The following is a 15626-nucleotide window of genomic DNA, read 5'->3' on the forward strand; positions in this document are numbered from 1 at the left end:
CTCATATTACTTGAAATTGAGTTGCTTGTTTTGTACATTTTTTAAATTGGAAATGTTATTTTTACATAAGTTTATTTTGTCGGAAACTTTGAACTTCACTTCATCTTAAAAAGCATAAAATAGTAAATAAGTAAAATGAAATATGGAAAAAAAAAAGTCAATGAGCGGAGGTCCAAGCTCTCTGTCAACAACATGAAGTGGCCAATACTTTGGCTTCAATTACAATTTGGGCAATAGCACATAAGGAGAGAATGCTTCTACATCCAAAAACAGCATTTTACATCATTATAAAGTAATAGCTTTATCTAAAAAAACGCATTCTCTATTTGTTATTGCAATTTAAGGAAAGATCATTTAATTGTAGAACCCACGTGAGTGTCAAAAGTAACTACTCGCTACTCAGTACTTTGAGTAAACTTTAAATTGATTACTTTTGACTTTTACTTGAGTGGATTTACAGAGAAGTGATTTTAGTGTCATGTGACTATATATAGCTGAAATACAATACATTGCTTTCCACAATATTAATTAAATCAATTTTTTTGAAAATAAAAACCTCAAAATGCACTTTTCCACATATTCCACATTATTAAGCAGGCCACAGGTTTCAAGCAATGAAGGAAAGAAAAAGGATCTCTCTGTTGCTGAAAAGTGTCAAATAGTGCAATGTCTTGGACAGGGAATGAAAACATTAGATATTTCATGAAACATTAATCGTGATCATCGTAAAAAATTTGTGGTTGATTCAGAGCACAGACGGGTTCCTGCAGATAAAGGCATAATAAGGAAGGTTTCTGATGGACAAATTCATCAGATTAAGAGAGCAGATGCTAAAATGCCATTACAAAGCAGCAAACAGGTATTTGAAGCTGCTGGTGCCTCTGGAGTCCCACCAACCTCAAGGTGTAGGATCCTCCAGAGGCTTGCAGTCATGCACAAATCTACTATTCGGCCGCCCGATCCAATGTTCACAAGCAGAAACGGTTGCAGTGGGCCCAGAAACACATGAAGACTCATTTTCAAACAGTCTTGTTGACTGGTGAGTGCTGTGCAACCCTGGATGGTCCAGATGGAGGAGTAGTGGATAGTTGGTGGATGGCCACCATGTCCCAACAAGGCTGTGACGTCAGCAAGCAGGTGGCAGAGTCATGTTTTGGGCTGGATTCATGAGGAGAGAGCTGATAGGCCCCTTTAGGGTCCCTGAAGGTGTGAAAATGACCTCGGCAAAGTATTTTAGTTTCTGACCGACCACTTTCCTCCATGGTAAAAAAATGACTGACCACAGTGACAAAAAAGAAGAGTATTCCCTTCTGTAGCAAAGTTCAGTCTGTTCATCTCAGACCACAAGTACTAAAGCAGCACATTTACTGTAGGTTGAAATTATACAGTGCCTATAAAAAGTATTCACCCCCTTGGATGTTTGACCTTTTATTGACTTTATTAATCAACCATGATCAATATAATATGGCTTTTTGACTAAAACAAATGTAAAAAAGAACCCTCCCTAATGTCAGAGTGAGAAGATATTTCAACAAAGTAATGTCAATTGAATAAAAATATGTAAGGTAAAATTAGTGATTAAATACACCCCCTTTAAAGTGACTGCTTTAATTCAAGAGAGTCCCACCTAATTGTGCTAGTAGTCTCACAATTAGTGAAATATGGTTCAAATGAGTGCAGTGAATGTGTCTCAAATGATTTTAGTATTAAGGCGCCTGTGTTTGAAAGGTCCAGAAACTGGTTAATCAGTATTCCTTGCTACCATTACACTACAAAGACAAAAAAAAAACACTCCAAGCAACTCAGAGAAAAGGTTATTGAAAAGTCAAAGTGAGGGGATGGATCCAAAAAGAATTTCCAAGTCACTAAGCATCCCCCAGAGTTCAGTTAAATCCATCATCAAGAAATGGAAAGAATATGGCTCATGTGTAAATTTTTCCTTACAAACTGAGTGACCGTACAAGAATGAGACAAGTGAAAGCGGTGCACAATAAGCACCAAAACGGTACTTATCGGTCCTCAGACAACACGCTATGTTTGGCAGACACCAAGCACTGCACATCACCACAAACGTACCAATACCACTAGAAAGCTCGGTGGTGGCACCATCATGCTGTGGAGATGCTCCTCAGCAGCTGGCCCTGGAAGGCTTGTGAAGGCATAGGGTAAAATGAAAGCAGTAAATATGGGAAAGTCCTGGAGGACAATCTTATTCAGTCTGCGACACAATTACAGCTTGGGAAAAGATATATTTTACAATGACCTGAAGCATACAACAAATGCTACACAGAGCAGATGAAAGACAACAAGATGAATATTTTGGAGCCAAAGAGTTAAAACCAAGGGCTGTTCACACCTGATCCCTGTGCAACCTGATAGAGCTTGAGCAGTTTTGAAAAGGGGGCTTTAATAGGCACTGTATACCATGGGAGATGATCCTGCATAGTTGAAACCCTTTGCACCTCTAACAGGGTGAGGTTCAGACAAAGATTTTTATTGCCTCCCTGGAAAAAAAATACGTTTTCAATTGCAATCTAGAAAGGGTTTCTGGCAGGTTATGACACAGAGTGAAATGAAAACTGATACTTCTATATGACACTAAAGCAAATAATTCCACCAGAGAAAAGATCTTACATATTCTATTTTGTCATTGTAAATAACTAAAACTGCTGCCAGGGGGTAGGTGAAGGATAAAGCAATAAATTCCCTGCACTAACAATCTCTATTTAGATTTTCTGCATCCAAGATTCACAACGAGTGATACAGTTGACTGTTAATAGACAGCAGGATAATATATGTTGTTCATATATCAAACAAAATCAGCAAAAAAATGAGAGATCACAATTTATCCACAGGGTCCCCCAAAACACAAACTGAAAGTTCCGAACAGAAGCTTTAAGGTCTTACAAACAAGACCTAAAGTAACTCTTTCAGATTGTGCTGGTAATTTTATTTTGATTGGTAAAAATTGAATGGAACATGTACCAAACTCAGTGTTTTTATATGTTAAATCCAAGTCTAGTTTAGCTAATTCTAAAAAGAAAAGAATGAAAAAGGGGGCTAAAAAGCCTGTTACCTGTGCTCTCCTGCGGTAATTCTCCAGCTGTCTGAAGCGCCGGGCCTGCAGGGCCTTCCTGACACAACGCATCTGATTGTGCACCCACCATGAGATGCCGATGGTCTCTGCCGCCCACTTGTGTCGACAGTGGCTCAGGTAGGCTGTTCGGGCTAAGTAGCGCCTCCAGCACGACTGGATGTGGGTGGCAGCTGCCTCTGTGCCTCCCTCTCCCTTGTAGCGCTGACCTGGGCGTACAACCAGGCCTAAAACCTCCTCCCAGTTTTCCAGCACTGAGAGGAGGCTGGTCACTGGAGGAGCCTTTCTCCAACCATCATCCCAGCTGAGTGCAAACTCCACCAAACGTTCCCCGCTCACTTTGGCTACAGGCACAGCAAAGTCCCTGAGCAGCTTCTCCAAAGCCTCGAGAGCATCCAGAACACTGCTCCAGCACAGGCTAAAGCTCTGCTTAAAGAGATGGAAATCTGTGGACGTTGGGTTGATCTGTCCTTTTATGATGGTGAAGGGGTGTTTGCTGATGTTTGCAGGAATCTGCACAGGCTAATTCAAAAGAACAGAGAATAACCAATGAACAAACTGTACCCCAAAATAAAACACCTGTTTCAGATCACTTCTCTTTCTAGATTTCTCTTAACATTAATGTGAAACAATAATGTGTTCCTACTTGAGGGGTTCCATGGCTGAGATTATTGGTGCCTTGGATAGATTCCATGTGGTCCAGGCTCTTGGAGGATGTAGTAGTAGGAGGTGGAGTCTTTGTGGGCCAGAGAGGTGTGCATTCTCTGACAGGTCTTACAGTGGTGGATTCAGGATCTACCTCCCATCTAAGCTTCTTGTTGTGCCTGGGCTTTAAGCTTTTCAGATCTAAAATCATGAATACTAAAATTAGCTCTAGTAGGGGTTACTCACTGGTACATAGCAAAACTGGAGTGATGAAATCTCAGTGTTGAACACTGTGTGAACTCCCAAAGCGTAATTCTAACACTATTCTGAGTTAAATGGCTTTCATTGTTGGAGTTATTTGACAGTGTTAATCATCAGTGTTTGTCCAACTCTATAGAGTGTCAATTGATCTAAACTCTGCCCACTGCCAATTCAAATCGGAACAGTTTCCCCACCATGCCCTTGGGCAGAATGTTTAAAATGTATTTAGATGTTGCCTGTGGTAACTGTGTAGTAACTGTATTATTGTTGTTTTTATATTAGACATGTCTGCACCATAAGTGAAGTTATCCACGGAGATAGTCGCTTTGTAGTAAAGGGTGGGGAACTCATTTTAAAACACGCAACTTCAGGTGTTCAAAAAAAGTTGCAATCTTTAAGTATGAGAAGTGCATTGCAATGTGTCAATGATTAAAATCGCATACACTTCTAATTTACACCCATAGTGAAAGGAAATAACACACTGATGTGTTAAAGTACAATTTAATGTGTAAAAACAACCCTGTGAATGTTAAAATGAACACTATAAGAGAGTTAAAATATTAACACCGTCCAAAGTGTACATTAAACTCAAAACCAGTGAGAACTATATAAACTCATAAAAACGTTTAAATTTAACATAATAGGAGTTGAATCAACACTGATGATTTTGCAGTGTATTCACTTAGTACTAGGGACACATGATATTGGATTTTGGCTGATATCCAGATATTTACAGATCAATTTGAACCGATATCGATATCGATATCTAAATGTAGTTCAGGCCTAAAGCTTCAGTCCTTAAAACACACAATTTAAAGATAAGAGATGACAACAAAACACATTTCAGTACTTAAGACATACTTTAAAGCAGACCTATTCAATTAGCGACCCAGGGGCCACATTAGGCCCAGAACCAACCCCCAAGTGGCCCAGCCTGTGGTCATGCCAGAGATGCAGAGGGTAAACGGTTTCACAAGTTTTCATGAATTCCCACAGTATTTCAGACCATGAACGCAACACTCCACGTAGCCTGGCAACAGTCTAGCTACAATGCACTGCGTTGTTTTGAAGCGTGGCTAGCGATGCTGAAAAAAGTAGCCCCAAGATACCGAGTATAAAACATGTCCTTTTTAACTGTAGCTACAACTGTGCAAATTTAGTTTTAATGCACTTTAGGATATGCCTGGGTAAGATGTGACTGAAATTATTATCAACAGAATTTCATTTTATTTTCTCACACTATTTATTTAATTTTTATTCAGGTGAAAAAAGCACTTCTATAACCTCAAGTTATGTTCAAATATAGCTCTGTTGTTATGTTTTTATGCACTTTTTGATGTGCTTTTGTCATGTTGCAAAATTTACAAGGGAGACTATGAATAAAAAGTGCAAATTTTTCATCAAAGTGATATGTATTGGTTTGAAATTTGACATAACCAGCTGCTTACTGGGAGCCGAACATGTCTGGCCTGGCTACTACTACGGCTAATACTGGCAGAAATGTTCCTATCTGCCGATACTGATAATATATTAATAATATTGAGCATCCTTATTTAGTACTACAGAGAAAAGATCCAGTGGAAGCTGTCCCTACTACAACAGAGTCACAAACAAAACATAGTGAAGACAATGAGAGGGAAAGCAATGTCAGAATGAAGACAAAGTTGTCATTTTCTTTTATTGGAGTGATAAATCCTACCTATATATGACCTAAACTGTTTCAAGACAATCACTTTAAGTTTCAAAATTTCCAAGGACATAACATATCTTCATGTTTACCAATCCAGACCTCATTCACCAGTTAACTTTATATTAAATTTCTTCTCTTAGGAGAAATTGGAGTATGTACTTTGAGTTTGAACATGTAAAGTTTGGATGAAGAATCCTGGAAAATGTTTTATCTTAAGTAGAGTCTGTGTAAGAACTGACCTATTTTAGAAGAAAGTGCATCCTCTCTGAGATGAAGAGAAGCAGCCTTGTGCTGAATTGACATAAGAAGCAAACTTGTGTCTGGCACTGCTGAAAAAGTAAAATAATGAATTCTTAAAAAACAGTGCTTAACCTTGTTCACATAAATCTGAGTCCAGGAAAGATGGAAAATATGAGATTGTAACAGAAAAAACTTATTAATAAATCAATTAAAAAAAAGAATTAAAATACATAGAAAAGCTCCCAGAAATGTGAAACAGAATTTGTAGTTTTTCATTTTTTACAAGGTAAACGACAACAATCAATTAACATTTGTCTGCAATATAAGAGACATTTACCTGTTGTCGGGACTTCTTTAGGCATTGCCAGGTTATTCTGGCGTTTTGGATCAAATGCCTGATGACTCACCATGGGGCCGGTGATTGTTTTCTGAGGTTTTGACAGAACAAACAATGTTTTTTAGATCAGACACTGCACATCCAATTAAAAAGACATAAACTGGACAATGTTACCATATCCTTTTCCAGTACTTGTTGGTCTTGCCCTATAAGTTGGTGACCACAGTAAAAGTATACTGATCTGAGCTCCATAAGTGAGATTTCTCCTCTTCTCTTGAGAGATTTTTGCCCTTTGGGAGTTGGCCAGCCATTAGTCAGTCATATGCAAGAGAAACATATAACACGCTTGCAGATTGAGTACAAAAAAGAGACCTATATGTTTGCAAACTAAATATTTTCTGGATTTATTTTGAACTTAGGAGATCCAAGTTGCAAAAATGAACAATCTCCTTAAATTAATCACAATAGTATCATAAAGTGGCTGAGATCAGGTATGATAAGCACCACTACTTTAACACACGACTATTTTTAAAAAACTTTTAATATTCAAATTCCTTTTAGATATAAAAAAGATTATATCTGAGTCCTCCTCATGCAAAGTTTTTGCTGCTGCTGTCCTTCCCTTCATTCTCCTCAGACCACTGAGCTCTCTGACAGACCACAGGTAGAAGACAGGTGTTGGGAGAGTCTTCCCTCAAAGGCACACATCTGTTTTTGGATGAGGTTGGGGAAAAAGGTGGCACCTTGCGTAAAAATTGCTAAAACGCAAAAACTCACTCCCTTGCACAAGTATGGAGTGGAGAAGAGCTGGCCTGAGTTGCAGGAGATGGCAGCAGGCAGAGAGCCAGTGGTTAGCAGTTGGGGAAGCTACGGCTGTCTTATTGGCATGCTGGACCAGGTACCCTCTTCTGTCCTGAGACAGCTGTAAACCAGTAGCCCATAGCACAGCAATCAGGCGCCTGTTTCTTTAGAAGAATGCTGATGTGCTGCAATCTGCTGTTTTCCGCTTTCTGCAGCCAGCACTTCCATCTCTCCTATATCAGAGTGACAGTCTTGGCTGCTTTTTCTCATGTCAGATATAGATTCAGGACAACATATTGGGAAAGTGGATGTAAAATTTATCTTAAACTAATGTCGACCTTTGCAAAGATTAATCTGTTTGCTCTGGGAAGTGCTGGCTGTCATCACTGAGCCAGGTGACCTTTATGTCACTTTTTCTCTGAGCATGAAACTCAAAGCAATCTATTAATTTAGAGCTATGCCACTACTCTTCACTCCAGCATAAAGTGACTGTTCTGGGATTAAAGGAGTAAGTATCAGAGGGAGGGAAAATGATTCCAAATTTATCATTATTTTAGCAGAAGCTCTTCAAATGCTTTCTAATCAAATCTTTCCTGAGGCATGTGCTGTATGTTTCCATTAAAATCAGCAACACAGAGATTTTTTCTGTTTTCTGGCTACACAAAGCAAACAGCTGGAGGACAAGATACTATTGTTTTCATATCATAGTCTTTTCCAACATTAAGCTGAAGTGTAATGGGGGAAATTGGCTCTGTAAATAAGACACTACCACCTCAGTCCCATTAAAAGGCTGAAAGTTCTAATTCAGTTAAATTAATATTTCAAGTCCACAGTGTTTATTTAGGCCCATATTACTTTTAAAAGAGGCAGGGTATGAATCATAATACACTTTTAACATTTTTATGAGTTTGACACCAATACAATAAAACATTTCAGTGCATCTCAAGGAATCATTCCAGGATCTAAAAATGCTATTGACGCTTAACTAAAGAAAGCTAATCTTAGTGGAGGAACTGTCTCAGCCATATACGAGTTACTAATCCTGTCCATCCCCGGCAGTCCTGCTTCCACCATATTACAATGGAAACGACACATTCACTCAGCTCTCCCTGCAGAGCTTCTGAATTGTGCTACAGTGGCTGTTGTGAGATTTACTGACAGTAACTTTAATAAATCGATCATGGTCATTATAATTTGACTTTTTTGACCCAATTTTTTTTTTACATCTTTAATGTCAAATGTCAAATTAAAAACCAATTTTACAAAGTAATATCAATTACATAAAACTATGTGACGCAAAATTTCAAGTCAGTATTTAGTAGATGTACTATTGGTTCCAATTACAGCATGGAGCCTGCGTGGAAAGGTACCATTCAGGCTTGCACATATGGAAACTGCAATTTTATGCTATTCTTCTTTGCAAAACTGCTCAAGCTCTGTCAGGTTGCACATAAATCAGGCATGAAAAGCCCTTTTCAAGACCAGCCACAAATTCTGAATTGGATTAAGGTCTGGGCTTTGACTTGGCCACTCCAGAACATTCACTTTTAAATCATTTCTATGTAGCTTTTGCTGTATGTTTCACGTCATTGTCTTGCTGGAAAATAAATCTTCTCCAAAGCTGTAGTTCTCTTGCAGACTGAATAAGATTGTCCTCCAGGATTTTCCAATACTTTGCTGCAATCATTTTACCCTCTGCCTTTATAAGCCTTCCAGAGCTGACTGCCAAGTAGAACCCCCACAGCATGATGCTGCCACCACCGTGCACCGTGGATTGGTGCATTTGTTGTGATGTGCAGAGTTTAGTGTCTTCCAAATACAGCTGTCTGAGGGCCAAATGCACCATTTAGGTCTCATCAGGCTTAAGAACTTTCTTCCACTTGACCATGGAGTCTTCCACATGCCTTTATAGTCCAGATTTAATGAGTTATCTTCCACAGTGGCATGATTGATTTATAAAATCAATCGAGTAAAACATCCAAGGGGTGAATACTTTTTATAGGCATTGTACATAACTGGCTTATAGACTTTTTAGACTTACTATTGATGGAGAGTACAGTCTCAACTCTCAGTGATAACCTACAAGCTTGATAGACTACTTTAAGAGAAAATATAAATAGAATAAGTATTCAACTTTTCTTTTGTAAGCCATGTGGATTTTTTAAGTCATAGTATCTCTTGTTCTTTTTATAAAAAAAAAATTTTCAATGGAAATATTAATAACATTTCAGTACAGTGCAATACAGGTGGAAAACATGGGGTAGAAAAAAAATCCCAATATCTTTGTTAAATTTATATTCACATTACTTACTGCATCAGTTCTCCCTTTATGGATATCAGGTAGTGATATCCCATATTTCTTCTCCATTAGGACTTTGTGTTTAGGGTGACCGGGGTTACACAGCAGCCGTGTGGTTAATGCTGACTTACGCTGAACAAAACAGATAAAGTAAAAATTTAAATATATAATTCATGACAAGAATGCAATAATACAATACATGTCTTAATTCCTGTTATTTATCTAGAGTGGGCATAAAGTTTAAAACATCATCATGAAGAAAATCTACCTTTTCTCCTGTTGAAGCCTCTGGAGGGTCTTCCCCCTGAGGGCGCAGGTTTGAGAAAATGTCCAAAGTGGGTTTCCTGTGATTTAGGATCACAATATCACCACCATGATTTATGCAATTCTAAACATATATTATCAAAGTTCAAACATTAAGATTGAAGCTACATTTTTGTTTGTCCTTACCATTTTGGAATATGCATTTTCTTTTTTGGTGAGTCTTCAATGGTAGGAAGAATCAGCGGTTGCTTGCACACTGCATTCAGATATCCCTCTGCATGTTTCTATTTGTAATTTAAAAAAACCAAACAATCAAGATGCCTTTAATTGTTTTTGTCAAATATGTCCAATACATCATTGATAACAGAGCTAACTCTGCATGGATCGTCCTTACCCTGATTTTACTTTCTGTTTCACGAATAGCAGAGTCCAAGGCTTGAACATCCAGCAATTTTTCCCCCTCATTGTCTGTGATTTTCTCAACACTACATCTGAGTTGCCTCAAATCATCTTGAACCTGTAATATAAATTAGATATCTCAGCTCAACAAAATGCTTAAAATGGAAAAACACCACTTAGCTTCATTCAATGCAGCATCCCAAAGGTATGTGTGTGTGTGTGGGGGGGGGGGGGGGCAACAATCCACAACAAATGATATCCTGGACATGTTGAAAGAGCAACAAATGCCAAGCAACAAATGTTGCGTCATTTTTACAAATATATAAGCATTTTAATGTGTTTTTGCACCATAATTTTCCCATTTATGAGCAATATTTTTACTATGATTAAATTAAATTTACTTTCTTTGTTGGACAACACCATTTGGACATTTTTAAGGGAGGGGCAGGGACAGCAGTTTAATTTATTCTATTTGATACAATTTAAGTCTGTTGACTAATTAATTAAGCTGCTTTTGATGCAATAATGACAGTTATTACTAAGAAAATAAACATAAAAACACACTTTCATTGCAGGCTTCTCAAGGGTCCCTCCCTACTGTGGGCCCTGATAGCAGTACCCTTTTTGCTCCCCTGTGCTACACCCATGAGTCAGTTACTGTAGCCACTTGTGTGATACAAATAAGGGAAAACTGCATTAGATGAAGATCATGCAGATTATGAAAATTACTTAAACATGTTGTTAAACATGGAGTAATTTCCGCATTGTACTTTAACTTAAAAAAAAAGTTGCTAAAGTCAATGGTTGTACAGTTTGTGCCATTAGCACAAGTATGGCGTGTTCACAATAGTCTATGGTTCAAAAGCTACGCAGTAGTAAAGCTAAAAAAGTTTTAAGAAAGCCAAATAACGTCACTTACCTGAAATAAAAGTGCTCCAACTCTATGTTCATTTCTGAGCGTGTCAGACATGGACGTGGATTTTCGTGGCTCGTCCCTTTGTTGTTAACTTTAACAACCTTTGGCAAACCGCTGTATGTGCTCATAATTTCAGGTGCTCGTAACTATGACAACAAGACTAAGCGTCGTAGGATGATTATAACCTGAGTATGAACTGTCAGGCGTTAAACTGTGCCTGTGGAGTTTGCAAAAAATAACATTTAAAAGAAAAAAGTCCGGAAAATAGGATTAAAAAACCAAACCGGCTTTATTCTTTACTTAACAATTTACTGTACAAATAAAGAAATGAATTCATGGTCCGTGAGCTCGTGTGTCTTTAAGGCAAATTTAAGGTGATAAATGTTACGTCTCACTGGAAGCGCATCAAATATGAACCTTAGTTAGAATTTCTTTTAAGTATAACATAACTTTATAATAAATAAATCTAATAATTATGAATAGCACGTTGCAACCCATGCACATATTTGTCAAAAGTCGAAACAATAACACTTTTTCGGCAGAATAACGTCGTACCGGAAACTACGTCACACCGCTCAGTCAAAGTTGAAAGGTTAGCAAAGTTGGCTATCGTCACGTCAAGCTAGTAGTTGGACAAGCTTGTCCCAATTATTTAAAATATGTCAACTACCGACGAAAACGCCGATAGCACCATTCCATGTGTGCTTATCACCAGCAGTGGCAGCGGTTTTAAAGAAGAAGAGCTGATTAAACGTAAGTCTAGCCGAGCTTTACCGCACTCATAAGCTAAAAAGCTAACGTTGAGTAAAGCTAACTTACTCTAGCATAACACAGAACATTACCCGCATATAGGAGTTAATTACCCGTTTGTCAAAGGTTGTCAAGCTGGTTAAAGGACTTATTTTGCGGGGCTTATGTGTAAAAGGCTTATGTGAATCTGGTTAAGGTTAAGAACTCCTTATTTTTACGAGTCGTCTGTCACATCCAAAGCAAGCAAGCAAGCAGTCTGTTTTGTAAGCGATTTATATCAACTGTGGTTTTGTTTCAGAGATCCTCAACTCTAAGGACTTACCCGAGCCTGTTAAGCGAGAAGAATCGGTAGTTTGGTATCCGTGGACCATCAATAACAAATACTATACCGCAGATGTCAGGCTATGTGTTGTTCCAAGCACTTTTCAGATGTCATCGGAGATTGCCCAGTCTATGCAGGCTTTCATCGCTTATTTTGACAGTACAGTGGTAAGTAACTCATCCTTGGGTGTTAATCTTAAGGGCCCCTTAATAGCATATTGTTTAACAAGTGTTACGTGTATTATATGCGAATGTTGTATGCAGAAAGATGGCCTGGAAAAGCTCCAGCCTTGGATATCAGTGGTGGAAGACCTTGCTCCAGAGGTACTCATACTGGTGTGTGACAGAGTCAGTGAAAATGGTTAGTTCAGCTCTTTTTAAGGAAAAACGCAAATTTAATTTTGCTGGGCACTTTCTAGAATCTGAAATGTGATTTTATTTCAAGGAGTCACCAGACATGGAGCACAACAGTGGTGTTTGGCTCATGCTTTTGAGCTGGTAGAGCTAAATCCACAGGAACTGCCAGATGAGGATGGTGAGTTTCCTGAGAGCAGAAACTTTAGTGGCGATGAGCAAATGCAGTTTTTCGTAATTTAGATTTTGTTGATTTTTTTGCCCTCTTACTCAGGATGTTATTGTTTATATTGGCAGATGACTTTCCAGAATCCACAGGGGTAAAAAGAATTGTGCAGGCTCTCAATGCCAATGTTTGGTCAAGTGTGGAGATGAAGGATGGTGAGAGATGACACTACAATTCAGCAACATTGTGCAAGTTTCTTTCCTATGTACCACTTTGAATCAATAGCATGTGACAGTTTCTATCTCACTCTGAAAGGGCACAACCAGGGCTTTGGTCTTATGAGTAGTTTGGTGGCCTCAAGACACAACAACCCACGCAGCTGTCAAGATCCACAGGTCAGTTTAATTTGGGAATCATTTTCTGTTAATGGAAACATTATTTGTTACCTTTGTTGATGTAAAAATGAATATTTTAATGTATTCTTAAAAATGTATGAATTTTTAGTTTAAAAGAATTTTCAATTTGTCAGTTTTTCAAGAGATATGCTGACCATAACCCCTTTTCTTATGCAGTCCTCCAACTTGCCAGTAGAGGGCTCACTTGTTAGTGAAGAGACTAACCACACAGAGAGTAGTACAAATGAAGACACACAGGGAGACGTAGTTGGTAAGTAAACAAATTATGATGAAAATTTTTTTAAAATTATTTTTTGAATAATGTTGGCCCTCAAATGGCTTTTCTCTCATTTTCACCATAGTAAACATTTTCTGCTGATGGGAGATGTTGCATTTTTATCAAGCATTTGTAAAATTTTTATTCTGATTCTCTTAGATGCAATGACTGATTTGGACATTCAGGAACTTGCTAATCTCACAGCTGGTGATGCAGATGTGGATAACTTTGAACGCCTCTTTACCAAATTAAAAGAGATGAAAGGTAATTGAGAAATGAAACAACAATAACAACATTGCACTTTCAAAAGAAAAAAAATCTCTTTTGGCCCTCATATTGAAAAAAAGCATTTTGTGATCACATTGGTGCCACTAAAATAATTGCAATGTTGATGTTTCATTACCCTTTTTTTCTGACTTTAACCTGCAGACAAAGCTTCTTCATTACCTCATGAGCAGAGAAAAGTTCATGCAGAAAAGGTAAGTTACTGTATTTACCCCAGTCGATATATTTAGACCAGCAACTGTTCATGTTCATAGTTAGCATACACTCTTTGTGTGAAGGATTTACCAGTTACCTTTTGACTGTTTGAAAACGTCACACATGTAATAAAAAGAATCATGACACAATTGTCAGTCTATTCAGCTGAAACAAATAAAGTGAAGATGATAAATTATGTGACAAGTAAAAGTGGCAGGTCATGTGAATTGTCAACTGGCATACTGAGTTTCATAGATAAAGATGTAAATTCTGCTTCAAAATAATCATACCTTATCTGCTTTCCAGGTAGCAAAAGCATTTTGGATGGCCATCGGAGGCGATGATGATGAGATTGATGGATTATCATCAGGGGAGGAAAGTTGAAAGTAGCTTCGTGTGACTCAGTCTCCTTTCTCCTGATCCTTCTCCTTTCCTGGGACTCCAAACAAGATCCAGCACCATTCCATTTGCTTCTTAAAGTCTTTGCACTTGGAAAGTGGAGATGCTTACAAATGGTACTGTAGGCATAGTCATGTTTAGAAATTGATATTCTTTAAACGGAATCATTGCAATACTGGTGTACAGTAAGGAGCATTTGAATATCTTGATATGAAACAGAGAGCCAAAAAGACAGTCCTGATCCTCAGCCTTCTCTCCTGAGTCCCTTTTAAACCCGAAGTAAACCTCAACACAATAGTCTTGAATCTGGAAAAACTAATTACGTCGTATACTTTGACTTAAATATATGTCCTTTGGGTACAGTTGTCACATATATTTGCAAGTGACATAATGTGCCTTATCCCTTGAAGAGTTGTGAGACAGTTAATGCATATACTGTTAAATGAATATAAAAACTTGTGATTCAAATTCTTTGACTCTTATTTTTAAGAGTGACTGTTTACCAGAATGGTAATAATAGTGTGATTAACATTCAGGATGTTTTCTATTTATGTGTGAGAAAAGAACAAGGGTCTTTTTTACTTGGTTGCAATTTATTAATTTTCCCAGATAACAAAACAATGGTCATTTAAGAACAAATATTAGGCTACATGAAAAACCATGTACATAAGACTTGGAACAGAAATCCCCAACTAAAGAAATCAAGAAACACAGGTGCTAATACTAGTTTCAAACTACCTAACGCACTGCAATACACAGTATTTCAGTTAAGTGCCATGTATCTGTTTCAGATAGATAACATGGAGATTCAGTCTTATACTGTGAATAAGTGCAAGCTAAACATGGTGGCTTCGTAGACAATGACACCGAGCATATAACACATGCCTTACAATATTGTAATTTACATGTAGTATACAGCATTTACTGGACAGGCAAACTACCACTAGAATTTAAGCCTTACACCTATCAACACAGTAGATTTGAAGTGCATCATTACTAACAAGGAGCAAAGTGTAACATTGGCTAATAGATGGCAACATGTGAAAGACCTGCATTTGTTTCCACCCAACATGCCATCAATGGATGATCCACACTGGATTCAGACAGTGCCTAAATTCAACCGTTCAACCATGACTGCTTGTAGATACTTTGTCATATTCTGTAAGTACTGTTTATGAAATAACAATAAAGCTGGTACTATGATCCTGTGTCATGTACGAACCAGCTGACTGTGTTTGAAATGCCAGCGTTAAAGCAGACCAAGTCTTGGGTCATTAAAGCAAGTTTTTTTTTTTTTTTTTTGTCATGCTAGAGGTCAGTCAGGTCCAAAATTTCAAGCAAATACAACTACAAGAAATCACAAGCTATAAATATTATGTACAATCAAATTGAGGCAATAAAAAAAATATATTCCCATGCAGGACAGTATGCAAAAATAACTTATAAAATGTCTCTTTCACTGAGCAAAATAGTTTTCATACAAGGGTTCTTTTTGAGACACAGTGGTGCTAATGTCTATATTTTGTTAAAATAGATAC

The 15626-nt window shown here is 37.7% G+C and overlaps 2 protein-coding genes across 2 annotated transcripts in view; one reads left to right on the plus strand and one right to left on the minus strand.

Moving 5' to 3' along the window:
- iqch (IQ motif containing H) overlaps positions 1–11000 on the minus strand; it is a 29976-nt gene extending 18976 nt beyond the window's left edge. Inside the window, exons 1-9 of the mRNA XM_041796238.1 lie at positions 10950–11000; positions 10026–10148; positions 9818–9915; positions 9636–9711; positions 9371–9499; positions 6268–6358; positions 5930–6016; positions 3741–3940; positions 3077–3616 (exon numbers count right to left, since the gene is read on the minus strand). Coding sequence (XP_041652172.1) covers positions 3077–3616; positions 3741–3940; positions 5930–6016; positions 6268–6358; positions 9371–9499; positions 9636–9711; positions 9818–9915; positions 10026–10148; positions 10950–11000 — 1395 coding nt within the window. The remainder of the gene's footprint in view (positions 1–3076; positions 3617–3740; positions 3941–5929; positions 6017–6267; positions 6359–9370; positions 9500–9635; positions 9712–9817; positions 9916–10025; positions 10149–10949) is intronic.
- Positions 11001–11539: 539 nt separating this feature from the next.
- aagab (alpha and gamma adaptin binding protein) lies at positions 11540–15615 on the plus strand. The gene is made up of 10 exons (XM_041795637.1): positions 11540–11699; positions 11995–12185; positions 12282–12378; positions 12463–12552; positions 12669–12752; positions 12853–12932; positions 13110–13203; positions 13369–13473; positions 13639–13688; positions 13996–15615. Exons 1-10 carry the CDS (start codon positions 11606–11608, stop codon positions 14071–14073), a joined length of 963 nt encoding a protein of 320 aa, XP_041651571.1. The 5' UTR covers positions 11540–11605; the 3' UTR covers positions 14074–15615.
- Positions 15616–15626: the final 11 nt, after the last annotated feature.

Source organism: Cheilinus undulatus, linkage group 9 (genome assembly GCF_018320785.1).
Source record: "Cheilinus undulatus linkage group 9, ASM1832078v1, whole genome shotgun sequence".
Classification (NCBI taxonomy): Eukaryota; Metazoa; Chordata; class Actinopteri; order Labriformes; family Labridae; genus Cheilinus; species Cheilinus undulatus.

Bases quoted from the DNA above. Each gene is read 5' to 3' on its own strand.
- aagab (XM_041795637.1), top strand. From the start codon at position 11,606: ATGTCAACTACCGACGAAAACGCCGATAGCACCATTCCATGTGTGCTT. The intron at 13,204-13,368 runs GTAAGTAAACAA...TGATTCTCTTAG, and splicing joins CACACAGGGAGACGTAGTTG to ATGCAATGACTGATTTGGAC. The intron at 13,689-13,995 runs GTAAGTTACTGT...TCTGCTTTCCAG, and splicing joins GAAAAGTTCATGCAGAAAAG to GTAGCAAAAGCATTTTGGAT.